Source organism: Eublepharis macularius, chromosome 13 (assembly GCF_028583425.1).
Source record: "Eublepharis macularius isolate TG4126 chromosome 13, MPM_Emac_v1.0, whole genome shotgun sequence".
Lineage (NCBI taxonomy): Eukaryota > Metazoa > Chordata > Lepidosauria > Squamata > Eublepharidae > Eublepharis > Eublepharis macularius.
Window position 1 is genome coordinate 66,160,901 of NC_072802.1, and position 16,285 is coordinate 66,177,185.

At 43.9% G+C, this 16,285-nt stretch overlaps 1 protein-coding gene across 1 annotated transcript in view; it reads right to left on the minus strand.

The window, feature by feature from the left end:
• LOC129341007 (transmembrane protein 132C-like) overlaps nt 1-16,285 on the minus strand; it is a 189,531-nt gene that overhangs the window by 25,868 nt on the left and 147,378 nt on the right. Inside the window, exon 5 of the mRNA XM_054995873.1 lies at nt 6,192-6,335. Coding sequence (XP_054851848.1) covers nt 6,192-6,335 — 144 coding nt within the window. The remainder of the gene's footprint in view (nt 1-6,191; nt 6,336-16,285) is intronic.

Genomic DNA, 16,285 nt, shown 5'->3' on the forward strand with positions numbered 1-16,285 from the left:
AGAGAGAATCCCACCCATTGCTCTTCTACCCATTGGAGAATCTCATCGAGTGACTGTTCTTTGTAAGACTACACTACCCAGAGAACCTTGTGGGACCCAACATGTGAAGAACATGTGTCTGGTGTTTTGTGTGGGTTGGCTCTGAAAAAGGACATGGGAAGGAGGTAAGCTGCTTTAGGTACCTAGTAGGTAGAAAGGTAGGATATAAGCCAGCTTCACAGCCAAAGGATGTCTCCCCCAAGCAGAATTACATCCATTAAGCCTACTGAATTTTAGAATTGCACAGCTAATATTTCCAAACACTACAACACAGTTGCCCTGTGCAGATGTCTCTCTCACATATTCATGGAGTGGTTTGCATGGGGCAAACATGTGAAGGTAGTGCTTGCACATGTGCCCCCTGTCCATGATCGGCAATGCTGCTTTTGGAACATTTTCGGTCCCGTGGAGAGGGTGAATGTGCAAGCACTTCCTCCGTGCATTTGCCCTGTTCAGACTACCCAGCAATTGCGTGGAGGGGGGAGGCACAGCCAGGACACTCGTGCCCACTTTCCCACCCCATGTGGTGAGTGACACATGCACGGGGTACCCGCAACAGTGTTGCTTTCTCTCTATTTGCGAATAAAAGAGACAGGCTGGCTTCTGTGCATCCTCCCTCCCTCTCCTACAGTGCCCAGTACTGTCTAAAAGTTAGTGATCTACACTTGGTGGGTACAATGTAAAATTTTATTCCGTCCATGTAAACTTTTGCGCCCTAAATCAACCCCACCATTTGTGCTTTACAGCCTTCCCTCTTTCCTTCCTTCTGTCGGGATTATCAGAAATCTGCTCCTTCTTGGCCTGTCGCTTATTTTTATTTTTCTCCCAAAGCTGGCAGTAAAAACATAATGGGCAGTTTAAAATCCTATCAAACTTCTGGTCTTAAAGGACTCGAGTGGAAGGACTGGAGAATGGGGAAGAAGTGAAAATGGACCAGGAATGATTGAAAAGGCCATAGCCCTTTGCAATAGTGTGTCTTTTCCAGAAATAGCACCGCAGTAGTAACAAAGACGAGAGGCAGGAGGAGCAGTAGCTGACCTACTGAAGGTCTTGGCATGCCTGATTCAGCCTCTGGAGTCCATGGGGGGCGGGAATTGAAGATAGCCCCACTCTTGAAACAGCTAAGCAAAGAGTTTATTGCACTTTCTCTCCTGCAGATTTTTAAAGCCTGGGCAAAGAGGTAGGGGCCCTTGGAAGTGAGCCCAAGGGCTCCCGTTTTGATGGATTCACCTGTTGGACAGCTGGGATATTTGGTCTACTTTTGGTTTCTGATTGTTTAATTATATTGTGGTACATACACTTGTTTCAAAGTATATTTTTTGTTGCAAACCCCTTAGGATCCCCATTGGACTGAAAAGTGGGACAACGAACGAACGAACGAACAAACGAACGAACGAACGAACGAACGAAAGAAAAAAACCTGGGACACTCCTGGTTCAAACCTCACCTCTGCCATAAATTCACTAAATGGTCATTATTCTTTATTCCCTTTGGCATTATGCGTGTAACAAACAGCCGTGATGATCAGAGAGGATGGCCTGCTCTTGTCTGCGCTTGCCATTGCACTAAGATAATGTACGGATTGCCTACAGCTCTGTATGCCCCACCTTCTGAAGTAAGAGGCTAGAGACAGGTTCTTCTCTCTTGCAGTGTTGCAGTTCTTTAACTCCTTCCCCACACCAGTTCTCCTGGCATCACATTTATTAAGTTTCTGTGGCCATTTCTTTTGCCTTGGACTAAACTGGTCCATTTACCTCAGTGGTATCTGCTGTAACTGGCAGCAGCACGCCAAGATCTCAGGTGCAGAAAGGACTTTCCATAACACCTGCAACCTGAGACCCTATAACTGGAGGTGCTAAAGAGTAAATCTGGGAGCTTTCGCATGCAAAGCCTCTCTCTGTATCTATATAAATATGTTAAACTGCCTTTCATCTAGCTCAGTATCGTCTTCTCTGACTGGCAGCTGATCTCCAAGATCTTAAGTAGAGAAAGGTCTTTCCCTAACACCTGCTATTTGATATCCTTTAGTGATTGAGTCTGATACCTTCTGCTTGTAATGCAGATGCTCTGCCACAGCTCTTGTTTGACCATTTTAATGGCTGTTCTGATATTGCCATTGAACATTTTAATGCTTTAATTATTTTTATTATTTTAATGATTTTTAGTTGTTTGCTGAATTACTTGTTTTAATGTGAACACTAGAAGCTTCTTTGGGGAGTCAATTTGGCAAGAGTTTCAAATAAAGAAAGAAAGCCTTCTAGCCTGTCTTACAAACTTGTTGGATGGGTTGCCATATGCGAAGTGCTCAATAATAATAAATGGGGACTTAATAAATATAGTGGGTATTCTTGGTTGTTTGCCATTCAGTCTGGCATTTCATTCAAATCCAGCTGCATGTTAAGAAAACTTGACTGAAGGTAAAGTTTTTCAGTTCCTGAAAAGAGCTGTAAGAAAATCTAAAGGTGTAACAACAACAACAACAACAACAACAACAACAACAACAACAACAACAACAACAACAACAACAACAACATTCGATTTATATACCGCCCTTCAGGACAACCTAATGCCCACTCAGAGTGGTTTATAAAGTATGCCATTATTATCCCCACAACAAAACACCCTGTGAGGTGGGTGGGGCTGAGAGAGCTCCAGAGAGCGGTGACTAGCCCAAGGTCACCCAGCTGGCTTCAAGTGGAGGAGTGGGGAATCAAACCTGGCTCTCCAGATTAGAGTCCCGCGCTCTTAACCACTACACCAAACTGGCTTACCCAGCAGGGTAAGAGCAGCTCTGCTGGGTCAGGCCAGAAGTCCACATTAATCTAGCACTGTGTATCCTGCAATGGCAAAGAACTGGGAAGTCCACAAGCAAGGCAGAAAGGCAATGTCTGCCTACTATTGTTTTCCCTCCACATTTGGCCTTCAAAAGTCCATTGCCTCTGAACATGGATGCTCCATTTAGTCACTTTACAAGGTAATCAACAAAAGCTACCATTCATTGTTAGAACAGATGATCTTTAATAGTCTGTGTTTCATTTGCCATTATAGTTACACCCCAGAGTCAAAACAGCCCCCGCTCAAATTAGCAAACCCTAACTCTCAGTCTGATTGAAATTCCCCTCGTCGACTCTATTTGCCTTCCCCATTAACTTTAATTGATTAATATAGGAAGCAAATCAGTTTTATAATGCAAACTGAAGATATCAAAGGATTTGCACCTGAGCAGCTTCCCACAACCCAATACCATTAAGCCCCTCAAAATGATCAGCCATTCATCACAAGATTGCTGCACAGGAGAAAAAGCTGAGCACATATATTTTACAAAATATTTCAGTGTGGGTTTTTTTTTTCCAGAGCTCCTTTTGTTTTAGGCTGACTCTCCAGATGTGGAGTTTGCTTCCTTGTAAATCAGCTCTAGCTAAGGGAAGGGGAGGGCCTCCTCAAATTTACAGTGCAGCCGTTACCTGCTGATCTACTTAGGAAATTCTCCTCTGTCAGCTTTCTTTTTTGTCAAAGGTAGATGCTTTCCAGTTACATGGTAGAGCACACCTTCATTCACTTTAATTTGAATAGACACACAAGTAAATAGAAGTCATTTGACTACCAATAGAGTATCTAATTCAGGGCAGGGTAATTTGTTCTGGATGGTGGGAGAACTTCCCGTGCTGTTTTCCAATGCTGTGTATCCCCTGTAATATTAAGGGGTCCTCCAGATTTTGATGAAGATTTTAATGAAGGGGTAGGAGAGCTTTAGTTATTGACACCTTGGGTACATGACTTGATTTGAGCCCAGATTTTTCAGAGTTCTATAACATTGTTTGTATGCCCATGTTCACCCTGGTCCATATACTGGAAGAGCATCTCTGAGCATGTGTCAGGAACTTTCCCCTCACAGCTGAACATTCACAGCAAGCATAGAAGCCTTTCGTATTGGAATAAAGGCCTCCCAAATGAAATGGTATTACTTTAAAGCACACCGAATACAAATTCAGCACTGCTGGAATGGACAGCTCCACAATAAGGTTTAATTCGTGAGCTATAAGAGTTGAACAATATAGGAAGCATAAACATGGTAGAGTTCTTTGGGGCTTGATAGCAGATGGGATAAAATCACATTTCAATGCTTCCCCCACGATTAAAAAATCCTTAACTATGGAAATCTAGGAAGTGATGAAATGCCGGCCATAAACTGACAACAAGGCCTAGAACACATACACACAACAGACTGTTGAGGAAACTCCCTTCCAAGGAAGGTCGCTGACCATTACCAATCTTCTCATTATGATGAGCTTCCAAGGAACCCCAGGGTTCTCCAGACCATGGTTGCAAAGTTGCTGCTCCAGAGACATCCATAAAAGCAGCTAGAGCCATTCTTGGACTCCAGTGACATGAACAGATGCCTGCTGTCACAGATGGGGGCAGCAGTTATTAATAGAAGCTGAGTGATCATATTGAAGAATCCCAGCTTAGCAAGCAGGTTTTGGCTGTTACTCAGACTTTAGTGCCACTGTAAATACATTTTGGCCCACTTTGGAAAGGCCAGAACCGTGATTTGGAGGCCGACCATTTTTATAGCTCATGAAGATGGGCGTAAATCTAGAAGCCAGGAACTGTAGAGCTGTCAACAGAAGTACCATCCGCAAATCAACATAGAGCGGAGCCATCGGCAGATCAAGGAAGAGCATAACTTACATGCTGAACTGCATGGCTTTCATGACTGGCGGAAGAGCCCTGAACTTATTTACTGACTAAATATTTTATACGGGTGGTCAGCAGGTTTTTGTGTCAGAAAGTTTGTATAGGAAAGGAGTGGCAGGCCGTGGATCCAGCTTTGATCTGCCACAAGGTCTGCACTGAAAACAATCTGAAGGAAGAAGATTAATTCCCCGGATCTCCAGAGGGAGATTCATGGGGTTCGGTAGCATCCCAGCTACCCAGAATGCTCTGCTCATTGTCGTCAGCTTTTTGAGAGTCCCCTGGGGCCATCAGAGCACAATGAAGGATGCTGAAGGAAGGATCTTCTTTGCAGCCTAAGGCAACGGCAGGGCTGGGGGTGGATTCTAGGGGGCCCAAGACAGATCCATTTGGGACCATTCACAGAACCCATTTGGTCTGAGGTCCATGTCCTAAATTGATCATGTACTGGAGAGTAAGAAGTCTTGTGCTTAGACCGGCCTGATCACTCAGGTCAGTGCTGGAGGCTCTGCTCTGAATGCCTCTAATGCATGGACATGAATGGGTATTTGGGGCGAATTTTAGATTTGTGCTGGTCTTTGACCAAATACATTGATCGATGGATGGATGGATGCATTGAACGGCAGGGCCTTTTCAGTGGAGGCATGAACGGATATTTTGGGCAAACTTTAGATTTGTGCTGGTCTTTGACTGAATACATTGATGGATGGATGGATGGATGGATGGATGGATTGAATGGCAGGGGCTTTTCAGTGGAGGCACTTGCTTTAGAACTTTGGTTCATCATGCTGAATTTTAGTTGTGAGATCACGGAGCCTTTGCAAATGAATAGGTATTTTTTAAAGAAAAAAACCCTAACGTTTTATTTTTGCTTCAATGTTTTATTCACAAGCCTGTGGTTATTTTTGTTCACAGTACTATTCTGACTAGGGCTGTTTTTTCATGTGTTTAACTGTGTTTTTGTGTGTGTTTAAACTTTGCAGCTATGTTTTTATGTTCTCACTGACACAAGCCCCCTTGTGGATCATTTTGGAAAGGCAACACGAATAAACACAGGTAAATAAGAGATGCGTTTTAAATGGATGTGTGCAAAATTCAGCTCATCTATTTTGGACTAGAGCAATAGATCTATATGGGGGTGGAATAACTGGGGGGTGCTGAACACACCCATAGCCTTCCATTTTGGTATATCATAATATACATATATATGTATTTGTGTGTGTGTGTGTATAAATAAAATAAACTCAATTTTTATTGCTGCATGACACTGCCCAGGATCAGTAAAAAAGGAGAGGGCATATAAGCACAAGGGAAGGCAATGAACAATCATAGCAGAATGGGGTGGAACAAGCCAAAAGGTACCCAGGCCGATGGGGATTCATATTTTCTATTAAGAATCTGGCTCATTTCTCAGCCACAGTCTGAGTGCGGCATCAGTGGAGGACCTTCAGATTTACCTTGATGACATCCTCAGCAGAGGACTTGCATTCCACCGATTCAGAAATGTCCGTCACGGCACTGTTCTCTTCGATGGAAACCACCTTGATAGGGACTGCTACAGTCTTCCCCGTGAGTATTGCTGTGTTTAGGATCTCCGTATCCTGTAAGGGGATCAAAACAAAAGGGAAATGAGAGAGACAGACAGACAGACAGACAGACAGACAGACAGACAGACAGATGATGGCATCCTTTTAGAGAAGCCCTAGAGATGGACAGCAAGCCTATACTGGAGCTTTTCCACTTCTGAGAACTCAGGCAATTACATCCACTTGTTGCTTTCAAGTTCAGTATATTAATCAATGGTCTGAGTTGCTTTGGAGAGACTGGTGAAAAAGTGTAATGTAAATCAAGCCAGTAAATCAATGCTACTGCAATAGTGGTCTCAGTTCAGACACGTCCTCTTAATTCTTTCAGAAACTTGTATGTTTACCTCCCCACCCCTGCAAACACATACACACTTAGAGGGTGTGACGTTTACAGAAATGATTCGTATATTCTATTTATGAAACCAAATTTACCCGACTTTTCAGCCCAATTCCCCTAAAACCGTTTATGATCACCTAAAAACATGATAAATCAGGCAATCAAAATACATTTAAAACTATTAACAAATTGTATCTCACATTTAAAAACTCCAAAAGTCAAATAAAAACACACAGCAGCAGTTTCTAAAACTACCTTGCAACGAAATTTAGTTCTTTAAAATATTTATAAGCCTGTCTTTCTTCCAGATCTCTGAGCCCCAAGGGAGGTAAAAAATCTACACTTTAGAACAAACCTCCCCTTTTAATTTCAGCACAGTAACACAAAAGACCCCGCTTTCTTTTAAAATCACAGTTACAGCTCCTTCTATGACTGCATAAAAGTTCCTCCCAAGAGTTCTAAGGCATTGCCACTTCTAAAGGAATGACGACGTCTTTCTAGCTTGATGAGGGTCAATGTTCCATGAAGTGGTGGCTGCAAAAAAGCCTGTGAGTGGGCGACTGCAGTCAATACCCACTGCACATGAGAGTATTGAATCTGCCCCTTAAGCTGCCTCATAGGCTAATCCAGGAACCTTGTTGACCCTGTGGGTACTTTTAGGCCTTTAAAAAGGTAGTGGGTGCACAAAATGGCCTGGGGCTAAGCACAAAACACTGGGAAATTCCATGCCCTGTATCATCCCACGACGAGGCAGCTGTTTCTATGCAGGTGTTCTATTTTTATTTATTTAATTTATTTATGTCACTCATAGTTCATCAAGGTGGATTACATAGTGTGAGATAAGCACCGTCCATATGAAGGACATGTCAATAAACAATGCCATAGAGTAAATAAATGCAAGTTTTAAAAGTCTAGGGCTTTTTTTCAATGAGAATGCGGTGGAACTGAGTTCTGGCACCTCTTAAAAATGGTCACATGGCCGGTGGCCCCGCCCCCTGATCTCCAGACAGAGGGGAGTTTAGATTGCCCTCTGCGCTGCTCAGCAATCTAAATGCCTCTCTGTCTGGAGATCAGGGGGCGGGGCCACCGGCCATGTGACCATTTTCACCGAGGGCAATTTAAACTTTAAAAAACTCCCCCGTTGTTCCAGCTGACCCAAAGTGACATCATTGTGCAGTCTTGAGTTCCGCCACCTCTTTTCCCAGAAAAAAAGTCCTGAAAAAGACACAACATTAGCAAAAACCAATATAGAGTTGTAGAAATGGTGAAGCAGAGCATAAGCAATTGTAGGACTGACATTAGACAACATAGAACTACCCAGTAGGGTCATACTTAAAGTGACAGGTAATACCTAGGAGCGCATACTTAAAGCAATGGATAGGATGTAAGGCATTCTAGGCAGAGAAACAGGTGATGTCTCCTCCTGAGCTCTTCTGCTTTCCTCTTGCTTCAGTGAGGTAGAAGAAAGCAAGGACCAGCTCTTTGCTTCTGAGAAGACAACACTCCGGTGGGTACCATAGTACTGGGGGGTACCACGCTGGTGATCACATAAAGCTAAATTCTCTAAACAGAAAAAAAATTACCGCCTTCCTAAAAATGATGAGGGTAAGTGCCAGCCATTCCATGGGGAGAGCACTCCACAGTCAAGTTCCTGACATAAAATCCCACAATCCCACTGAGTAAATCTCCCTAGAAGCTAAAATGACAAAACTGAGGCTATCTTACTTTGGTCACATCGTGCCTGAGAAGACAAGACTCACTGGAGAAGACAATAATGCTAGGAAAGGTGGAAGGCAGTAGGAAAAGAGGAAGACCCCAAAAGAGATGGCTTGACTCAATAAAGGAAGCCACGTCCTCCAGTTTGCAAGATCTGAGCAAGTCTGTTAATGAAAGGACATTTTGGAGGTGTCTCGCCATAAGTTGGAAATGACTTGACGGCACATAACACACTCACAAATCTCCAAGAGAACAGAAGAACAAGAAGGATCTCCAGTCTCCAACACAACAAGATCCTTGAGATCCAGGTAGGACAAGGAGACCTAAGAATCTGGCTCTCCAGTCATTAATGGTCAAAAATTTCCTTCTAAAGTGGACCTGAAAATGAACTGGAAAATCAATGAAGGACAATTCATGCAGTATGAGCCCAGATAAAAATGGGGCACATCCGGCCAGTGCTGACTGTGTGGACGTCTCTCTAGCTGATAATTAAGCTCCGCTGCTGCCCCTTCTCCCGCTCGTGTGCCTGTCCATCATGCAGTTCTGTACTTTGCATCTCCTCGCTTCTCCTCTGACTGAGATTTTCATTTGTCATAAGACAGGTGGGTGGGGGAGGCTTGGTTCGGCAACTGGCAAGCTAAGGAACATTCATCAGGGAGCTGACAGCCCCCAATTTGTCTCCTCGGGTAGCCTTGATGGATTTACTAAGCTATAAGACTTTGCAACAAGTCCTTACAAGAGTGTCTCACAGTGAACAGCACTGGTAGCCTCGGCAAAGGAACTCCAAAACTCTCAACGGGTGGTGAGCACACATCGTTCCAGCAGCGCTCTGGTTTCCCAAGGATCCGTATCGGGACCAATGCTATTTAATTTGTTCACAAGTGATCTGGAACTGACGGGGAGCAATGCAGTGGCCAAGTTTGCAGATTGCACAAAACTATTCAGGATGGCGAAAAACGAGGCTGACTGGGAAAAGCTCCAGGAGGATCTCCACAAACTGGGTAAGCGGGCAACAATGTGACAAATGAAGTCCAAGGTAAGTAAGGGAAAATGATGCACACTGGAACAAAAAATCCCAATGTCAAGTACAGGCTAATGGGGTCTGAACTTGCTGAGACTGAGAGGGAAGGAGACCTTGGGGTCGTAGTGGATAGCTCAATGAAAATGTCAACCCAGTGAGGGGGAAAATGGAGGAGCGAGCCTCTGACAAGCGAGGAGGAATAACACAGCTAATTGCTGGTAAGGGGATCGACCCTGGCGTGCTAATCTACCTGGAATGAAGGTCAGCTCATGGGATTGCTTTTGGGAGGGGACTACACGGCAGGGTGAAGGCTCTCACTGTTTTCTCCCATACCAAGCAGCCTGGAATCGGGGAGTCCAAATGTGCTCAGAGTTGTGGACGGAGCCTTAATCGGGACCTTAAACTCCCCACCCCTCATTGAAAAAGGCAGACTCTGTGCTAGGATTATTAGGAAAAAGGACTGAAAATAAAACAACCAATATTATAATGCCCCATACAGATCTATGGAGTGGCCTTATTCGGAATACCGTGTGCAGTTCTGGTCTCACCATATCTCCAAAAGGACACTGAAGAGCTGGAAAAAATAGATTAGAGGATTGGATCACCTTTCCTAGAAGGAAGGGCTGAAGAGTCTGTGACTTTTCAGTCTAGAGAAGAGACAATATAAGAACAACAACATTAGATCTATACACTGCCTTTCAGGACAACTCAATAACCACTCAATAAAGTGGTTTACAAAGTATGACCTTAGGTCAGTCACAGCTTCTAGGAGCTCTCTCAGCCACACCCACCTGACAGAGTGTTTTGTTTTCAGCAGGGTTTTTTTCTGGGAAAAAAGTGGTGGAACTCAGTGGTGGAACTCAGGACCGCACAATGACGTCACTTTGGGTCAGCTGGAACAAGGGGGGAGTTTTTTAAAGTTTAAATCGCCCTTGGCGAAAATGGTCACATGGCCAGTGGCCCCGACCCTTGATCTCCAGACTGAGGGGAGTTTAGATTGCCCTCTGCGCAGAGGGCAATCTAAACTCCCCTCTGTCTGGAGATTGGGGGTGGGGCCACTGGCCATGTGACCATTTTCAAGCGTTCCAGAACTCCATTACACCATGTTACTGCTGAAAAAAAGCCCTGGTTGTGAGGATAATAACGACATACTTTGTAAACTGCTCTGAGTGGGTGTTAAATGGTCCTGAAGGGCAGTATTTAAATCGAATGTTATTATTATTGTTGTTATTTTTTGTTATTATTTTTGTTATTATTATTTTTATTATTATTTTTGTTATTATTATTTTGTTATTATTATCCCCACAACAATCACAATCAAGGGGGAGGCTCATAAAATTATGCACAGGGTAGAGAGGGCAGACAGAGAGAGTTCTTTTCCTTCCTTTTCCATAATACTAGAACTCGAGGGCGTCCAGTGAAGCTGATGGGAGGTAGATTCGGGACAGACAAAAAGAAATACTTCTTTACTCAAAAAGTGATTAAATTGTGAGATTCACCACCAGAGGATTTATAGCGATGGCCACAGGCACAGACCGCTTTAAAAGGGGATTAGACAGATTCATGGAGAAGTCCATCACTGGCTACTAGCCAGGGGGACTAAAGAGAACCTCCAAATCCAGAGGCAATAAACCTTTGAAGGCAACATCAGGGGAAGGCTTCGGCCTCTATGCCGTGTTGCTGGCCCTCCAGAGTAATGAGTTGGCCACTGTGTGAGACAGGATGTTGGACTAGGTGGGCAACTGGTATGATCCTGCAGGGCTCTTCTTATGTTTTGAAAGAATATTAAAAAAACGTTCCATTTGAACTTGTAAAATTTCTCCAATGCCTTCCCAGCCAGTGAATGCAGAGCGAGCGAGAGCGAGAGCGAGAGCGAGAGCGAGAGAGAATCTACTTTCCTTTTCTCCTGTCAGTAATTAAGACATTTCAATCCTCTGCCCTTAGCTAATGGTTTCATTACAGGAACCTACATACGAATGGATTTATTTTGATTAATTGCTTTTGGGGGGCTGTGTCCGGGAGGAAGGAAATCAAAGGCACGGTTTGTTTTGCTAATGGCTTGTTGAAATTTCAAACCTTTCCCCCAGCCCTTCCTTCTCAATAAAACAGCATCCAAAACTTCACGAAGAGTCAGCTTCGCCAGTGTTCATTAAAAGGAACGCAACGGGCACCATTAGCTTCATTGGAGATGACTGACGTTCGCCTGGGATGGGCAGCGATCCCACTAGCTTGATTGGAACGAGGATGAGGAAATGTAATCGTTCATCTCTGTCCAAATCAATTGGGATTCATTCGCCTCCGAACTGTCCAAGTTCATAAAACCGACAGGCACGAGGGGTGGATTCAGAAGAAGCGTTTTCCTTGGAACATCGTTGACTTCTCCCGTTCCCATACATGGGGAACATGTTAAGAAAAATGCGGCAGGGTCAGCTTGTCCAGAATTTGGTGGCCCCTAGAAACCCATAAGTAGGGGCACAGAGACCAAAGCTTTCCCTTATTATTTTCCTCCAGCAACTGACATTCAGAAGCCCATCATAATGAGAAGGTGGGTAATGGTCAATGACCTTCCTTGGAAGGGACTTTCCTTAACAGTCCGATGTGTGTGTTCTGGGCCTTTTTGTGGCAGCGGCAGAGAAGCAGTGAGGCAGTTGTGGCAGTGAGGTTCACAACCCTGGCTGGCGTGTCATCACTTCCTACCTTTCCAAAGCTAAGGATTTTTAATCGTGGGGAGAGCACTGAAATGTGATTTTCTCCCATCTGCTGTCAAGTCCGAACGGACTCTACCATGTTGATTCATCCTATAGAGTCCAGCTCTTATAGCCCATGAATTAATCCTTATTGTGGAGCTGTCCGTTCCAGCAGTGCAGAATTTATATTAGGTGTACTTTAAAGTAATCCCATTTCATTTGGGAGGCCTTTATTCCAATACGACATTCAGAGATATACTGCCTTTGAACATGGAAGTTCAATTTAGTCATCCTGATTAACAGCTGCTGATGGATCTCTCTTCCATACTCTGAATAATCTCCTTTTAAAGAAATAGATGATGGTAGCCAATAAGACTATATCCCCTGGCAATGGTTTGGTGTAGTGGTTAAGTGCGCGGGATTCTAATCTGGAGAACCGGGTTTGATGCCCCACTCCTCCGCTTGAAGCCAGCTGGGAGACCTTGGGTCAGTCACAGCTCTCTCAGAGCTCTCTCAGCCCCACCCACTTCACAGGGTGTTTGTTGTGGGGATAATAATAACATACTTTGTAAACTGCTCTGAGTGGGTGTTAAGTCGTCCTGAAGGACAGTATATAAATAGAATGTTGTTATTGTCGTCGTCGTCATCATCATCATCATCATCATCATCGTGAGTTCCACAAGTTAAATGCACATTATACCAAGAACTTCCTTTCATCTGTCTTGAATCTACTGCTCATCAACTTCAATAGGTTCCCCCCATGAGTTCTTGTATATTGAGAGACAGAATAAAAGTTCTTGCTATCTGCTTTCTCCATCCCATGCATAATTTTAGAAGCCATTAATTGAGGACCTCTGGCTTAGAAGAAGAGCATCTGCTTCACAAGCTCAAGGTCCCGGGTTCAGATCCTGGCATTTCCAGGAAAAAGGAGCAGTTTGTAGGAGAGGTGACAAACCTCTGCTTGAAACCCTGGAGAGCCAGAGGGGACCATATTCAAATGATCACATGGAGCCGCCTTATACTGAATCAGACCCTTGGTCCATCAAGGTCAGTATTATCTGCTTAGAAGGGCGGTGGGTTCTCCAGGGTCTCGAGCGTATCACATCACTACTGCCTGGTTCTTTTAACTGGATATGCTGGGTATTGAACCTGGGAGACTCTGCATGTGAAGCAGATGGACTACCACTGAGCCACAGCCCCCAGCCCCATCCCAGGTCCCCAAGGTCAATATCAATACTGAGCTTGATAGGCCAATGTTCTGATTCAAGGTAGATTCATGTGTATCACGTCTTCATTCCTCCACCCCCCATCTTTTTTTAACCAGAAAATAATCCGGTCTCTTTAGCCTGTCCTCCTATGGCAGGTGCTCCAACCTCTTAATCATTTTGGTAAAGAGTCCAGTAGCACCTTTAAGACTAACCAACTTTATTGTAGCATAAGCTTTCGAGAACCACAGCTCTCTTCATCAGATGCAAGAGCTGTGGTTCTCGAAAGCTTATGCTACAATAAAGTTGGTTAGTCTTGAAGGTGCTACTGGACTCTTTACTATTTTGCAACTACAGACCAACACAGCTAACTCCTCTGGATTTTAATCATTCCGGTTGTCCTTTGCCGTATATTTTCCAGCTCTACCAAACCCCTTTTTTGAGTGAAAAGAACTGAATACTGTACTCCAGATGTGACACAGACCCTGGCCATTTTATTTTCAGTTTCCTAATCATTTCTGTCACCATCCATCTCACCATTTCGAGTGCTGTTTTTTTTTAACCATGAGAACATCTGGACATCTCAAGGACCGCTTTCTTCCATATATACCTGTCCATCAATTGAGATTTCCATCTAAGGCATTCATTCCTTCCATCTAGAAAGTAGACTGATGTCTATCAGGTCCTTTCCTACAGCCACACTCATATTATGCAACATTCTCACATATGTTTGCAGGAGACATTGCAGGTCCCCACCTTTAAACCACTCGTCAATCATATGGTATCATGTCACATGACCTACCCAGCTTCACAATCCTACAGAATTTAGCCTCTTAATCCCCTCCCTGGCAGCCCATAAGTGTATCCAATTTATCTGAATTTTTAATGAAATTAAAATCTCTGCTGTAACTGCTTGCATTTGCTTTAAAGTTTGGAAATCCATTGGCTGCCAGTCAGTAAATAGGCCTCAATTCAAAGTACAGATTGTCACCTAAAAGTTCCTGCATGGCTTCGGACACAAATACCTACAGGATCGCCTCACCTACTATTAGGGATCCCAGGTCCCCTGGTGGGGGTGGACAATCTCCTGCTCCTTCCTCCCCCTCGCCACCCCTCACCTGGGCGGTGGGGGGGGGGAAGGTGGGGAAACAGGCCTCCCAGGTGCACTCTCAGGATGGAATGACGACGTCACTTCCAAGAGTGATGTCATCGTGCTGATGTCACTTCCTGGTGAAAACTAGAAGTGACATCAGTGCACTGGTGTGACGTTAATGCAAATCCTGCACTTCCTCCGCCCATTTCCTCTTTCAGGAGAACTGCCAATCCTGGATTTGACCCAGCTCATTCTTGGCACCAGCTCTCAGTTAAAGTTGCTTAAATAAACAGGAAAATGGCATTTGCATAGCCGAATTCAAATACAAACTTGAGAGAACTGTTTATAAATGTTATCCCCCCCATGCCCGTCCTCCGCAGGCAAAACAGGCTCATTCTTGCTGTAAACAGACATACGTTAATGAATTCCCAAGCACTCCCCACATCCAAAAGGGGAGCACAATTACTGCAAGTAAATATTCAGCTAACAAGCTGGGACATTAAGAAGCGTTTACTTGCTTGTTTCTCTAATGGCTTGATCGGATTAACGTATTTACTGATGCAAGCACGAAAACACCCCCTCTTCGCCCCTCGCCCCCCAATTTCAACCCACGCAGGAGAGACATGCCTTTAAAAGTGATTGATGGGTCTGCAGCTTGTTTCTCCGCCTAGCTCCCTGCAGGCTACCATTTCCACCACTGGGCTCGGAAACTTAACTACCCTTTGCTAACGAAAGTATCTCGTCTTTCTTAACACACTCGCTTTAATTAAGGACCATGTTTTCTGGATACTTCCCCTGCTTCGCAGTCAAAGGAGCTGTTCCCACCCCGGGGCCAAAAAATGGTCTGCTTTCATGAAACTTCATATTTAAAAAAACAAAACAAAAAAACAGAACAAACAAAAACCTACAACTAATTTATCCCTTCTTTTTAAAAATATAAAATATGGCCTCAAATGAAGGAGGGAGATATGCACGGATGCTTTAAAAGCTATGTTCTCAGACTTCGTATTTTTTGGTTCATTCTATCCCTTTTCTACAAAGTATCCTCGTCTGCATTTTTGAGCCCTCTTCTCTCTATTTACTGATTCGTTAGAAATTGAATGGTTTGTAGACAGGGTTGCCAACTGCAACGTGGGGAATTCCTGGAGTTAGTTGTTGTCAAACAAAAGGAATTGAAAACACTTATTATTACAGGAGAAAAATAGGGCCAAATGTCAATTTTGCTTGCGAAGCAAATAGTGGGGCCACCCCATAAAATAATACCTGCAAGTGCAGAGAGCTACAGGTTGGAGAACAGCGAGCAGATTAGAAGGAAGGGCAATGAATGACCGATACACCGTTCCTGCTTTCCTGCTCCTGGAAATCTCACCCAGCAATTGAGCGGGCTTCTGATATTTCAGAAGAGGTCAGCCACACAATAATGCCTAGCAACTTAGATTCCCTTTTTTAAAAAAAAAATCACGACTGCGTATTTTAAAATGTCAATACCACTTTTTACAGCTTTTCTTGTTTTTAAAAAAGGTTCTGCATCTTTTCCGTGTAACTGCAGTGTGAAATTGGTCTTTTCTGTGCAAGGATGGGTAAATAACAAGATGTTTGCAGACTGTTGCATTCAACTTCACTTTGAAAATGATTAGCAAAGAAATGATGCAGCCTGATACGCCCGTCTCAGATTAGAGTTGTTACCCTCCGCTATGATTACAGCTGATTAGCAAATAGACATTGTCTGGCTACGGATTTTGTTTTTCAGCATAATCCTGTGATTGAAAACACTTGCGAGCCACCCTTCAGCCGATTTGGCGAGCCGACGCTCTCCATCTGCTGGAGATGAAAATATTGACTGCACTATACAGCCACGTATAGCTAGAACACCTATAGAGAGTTGAGAGCTTTTAGGAGATGTGTA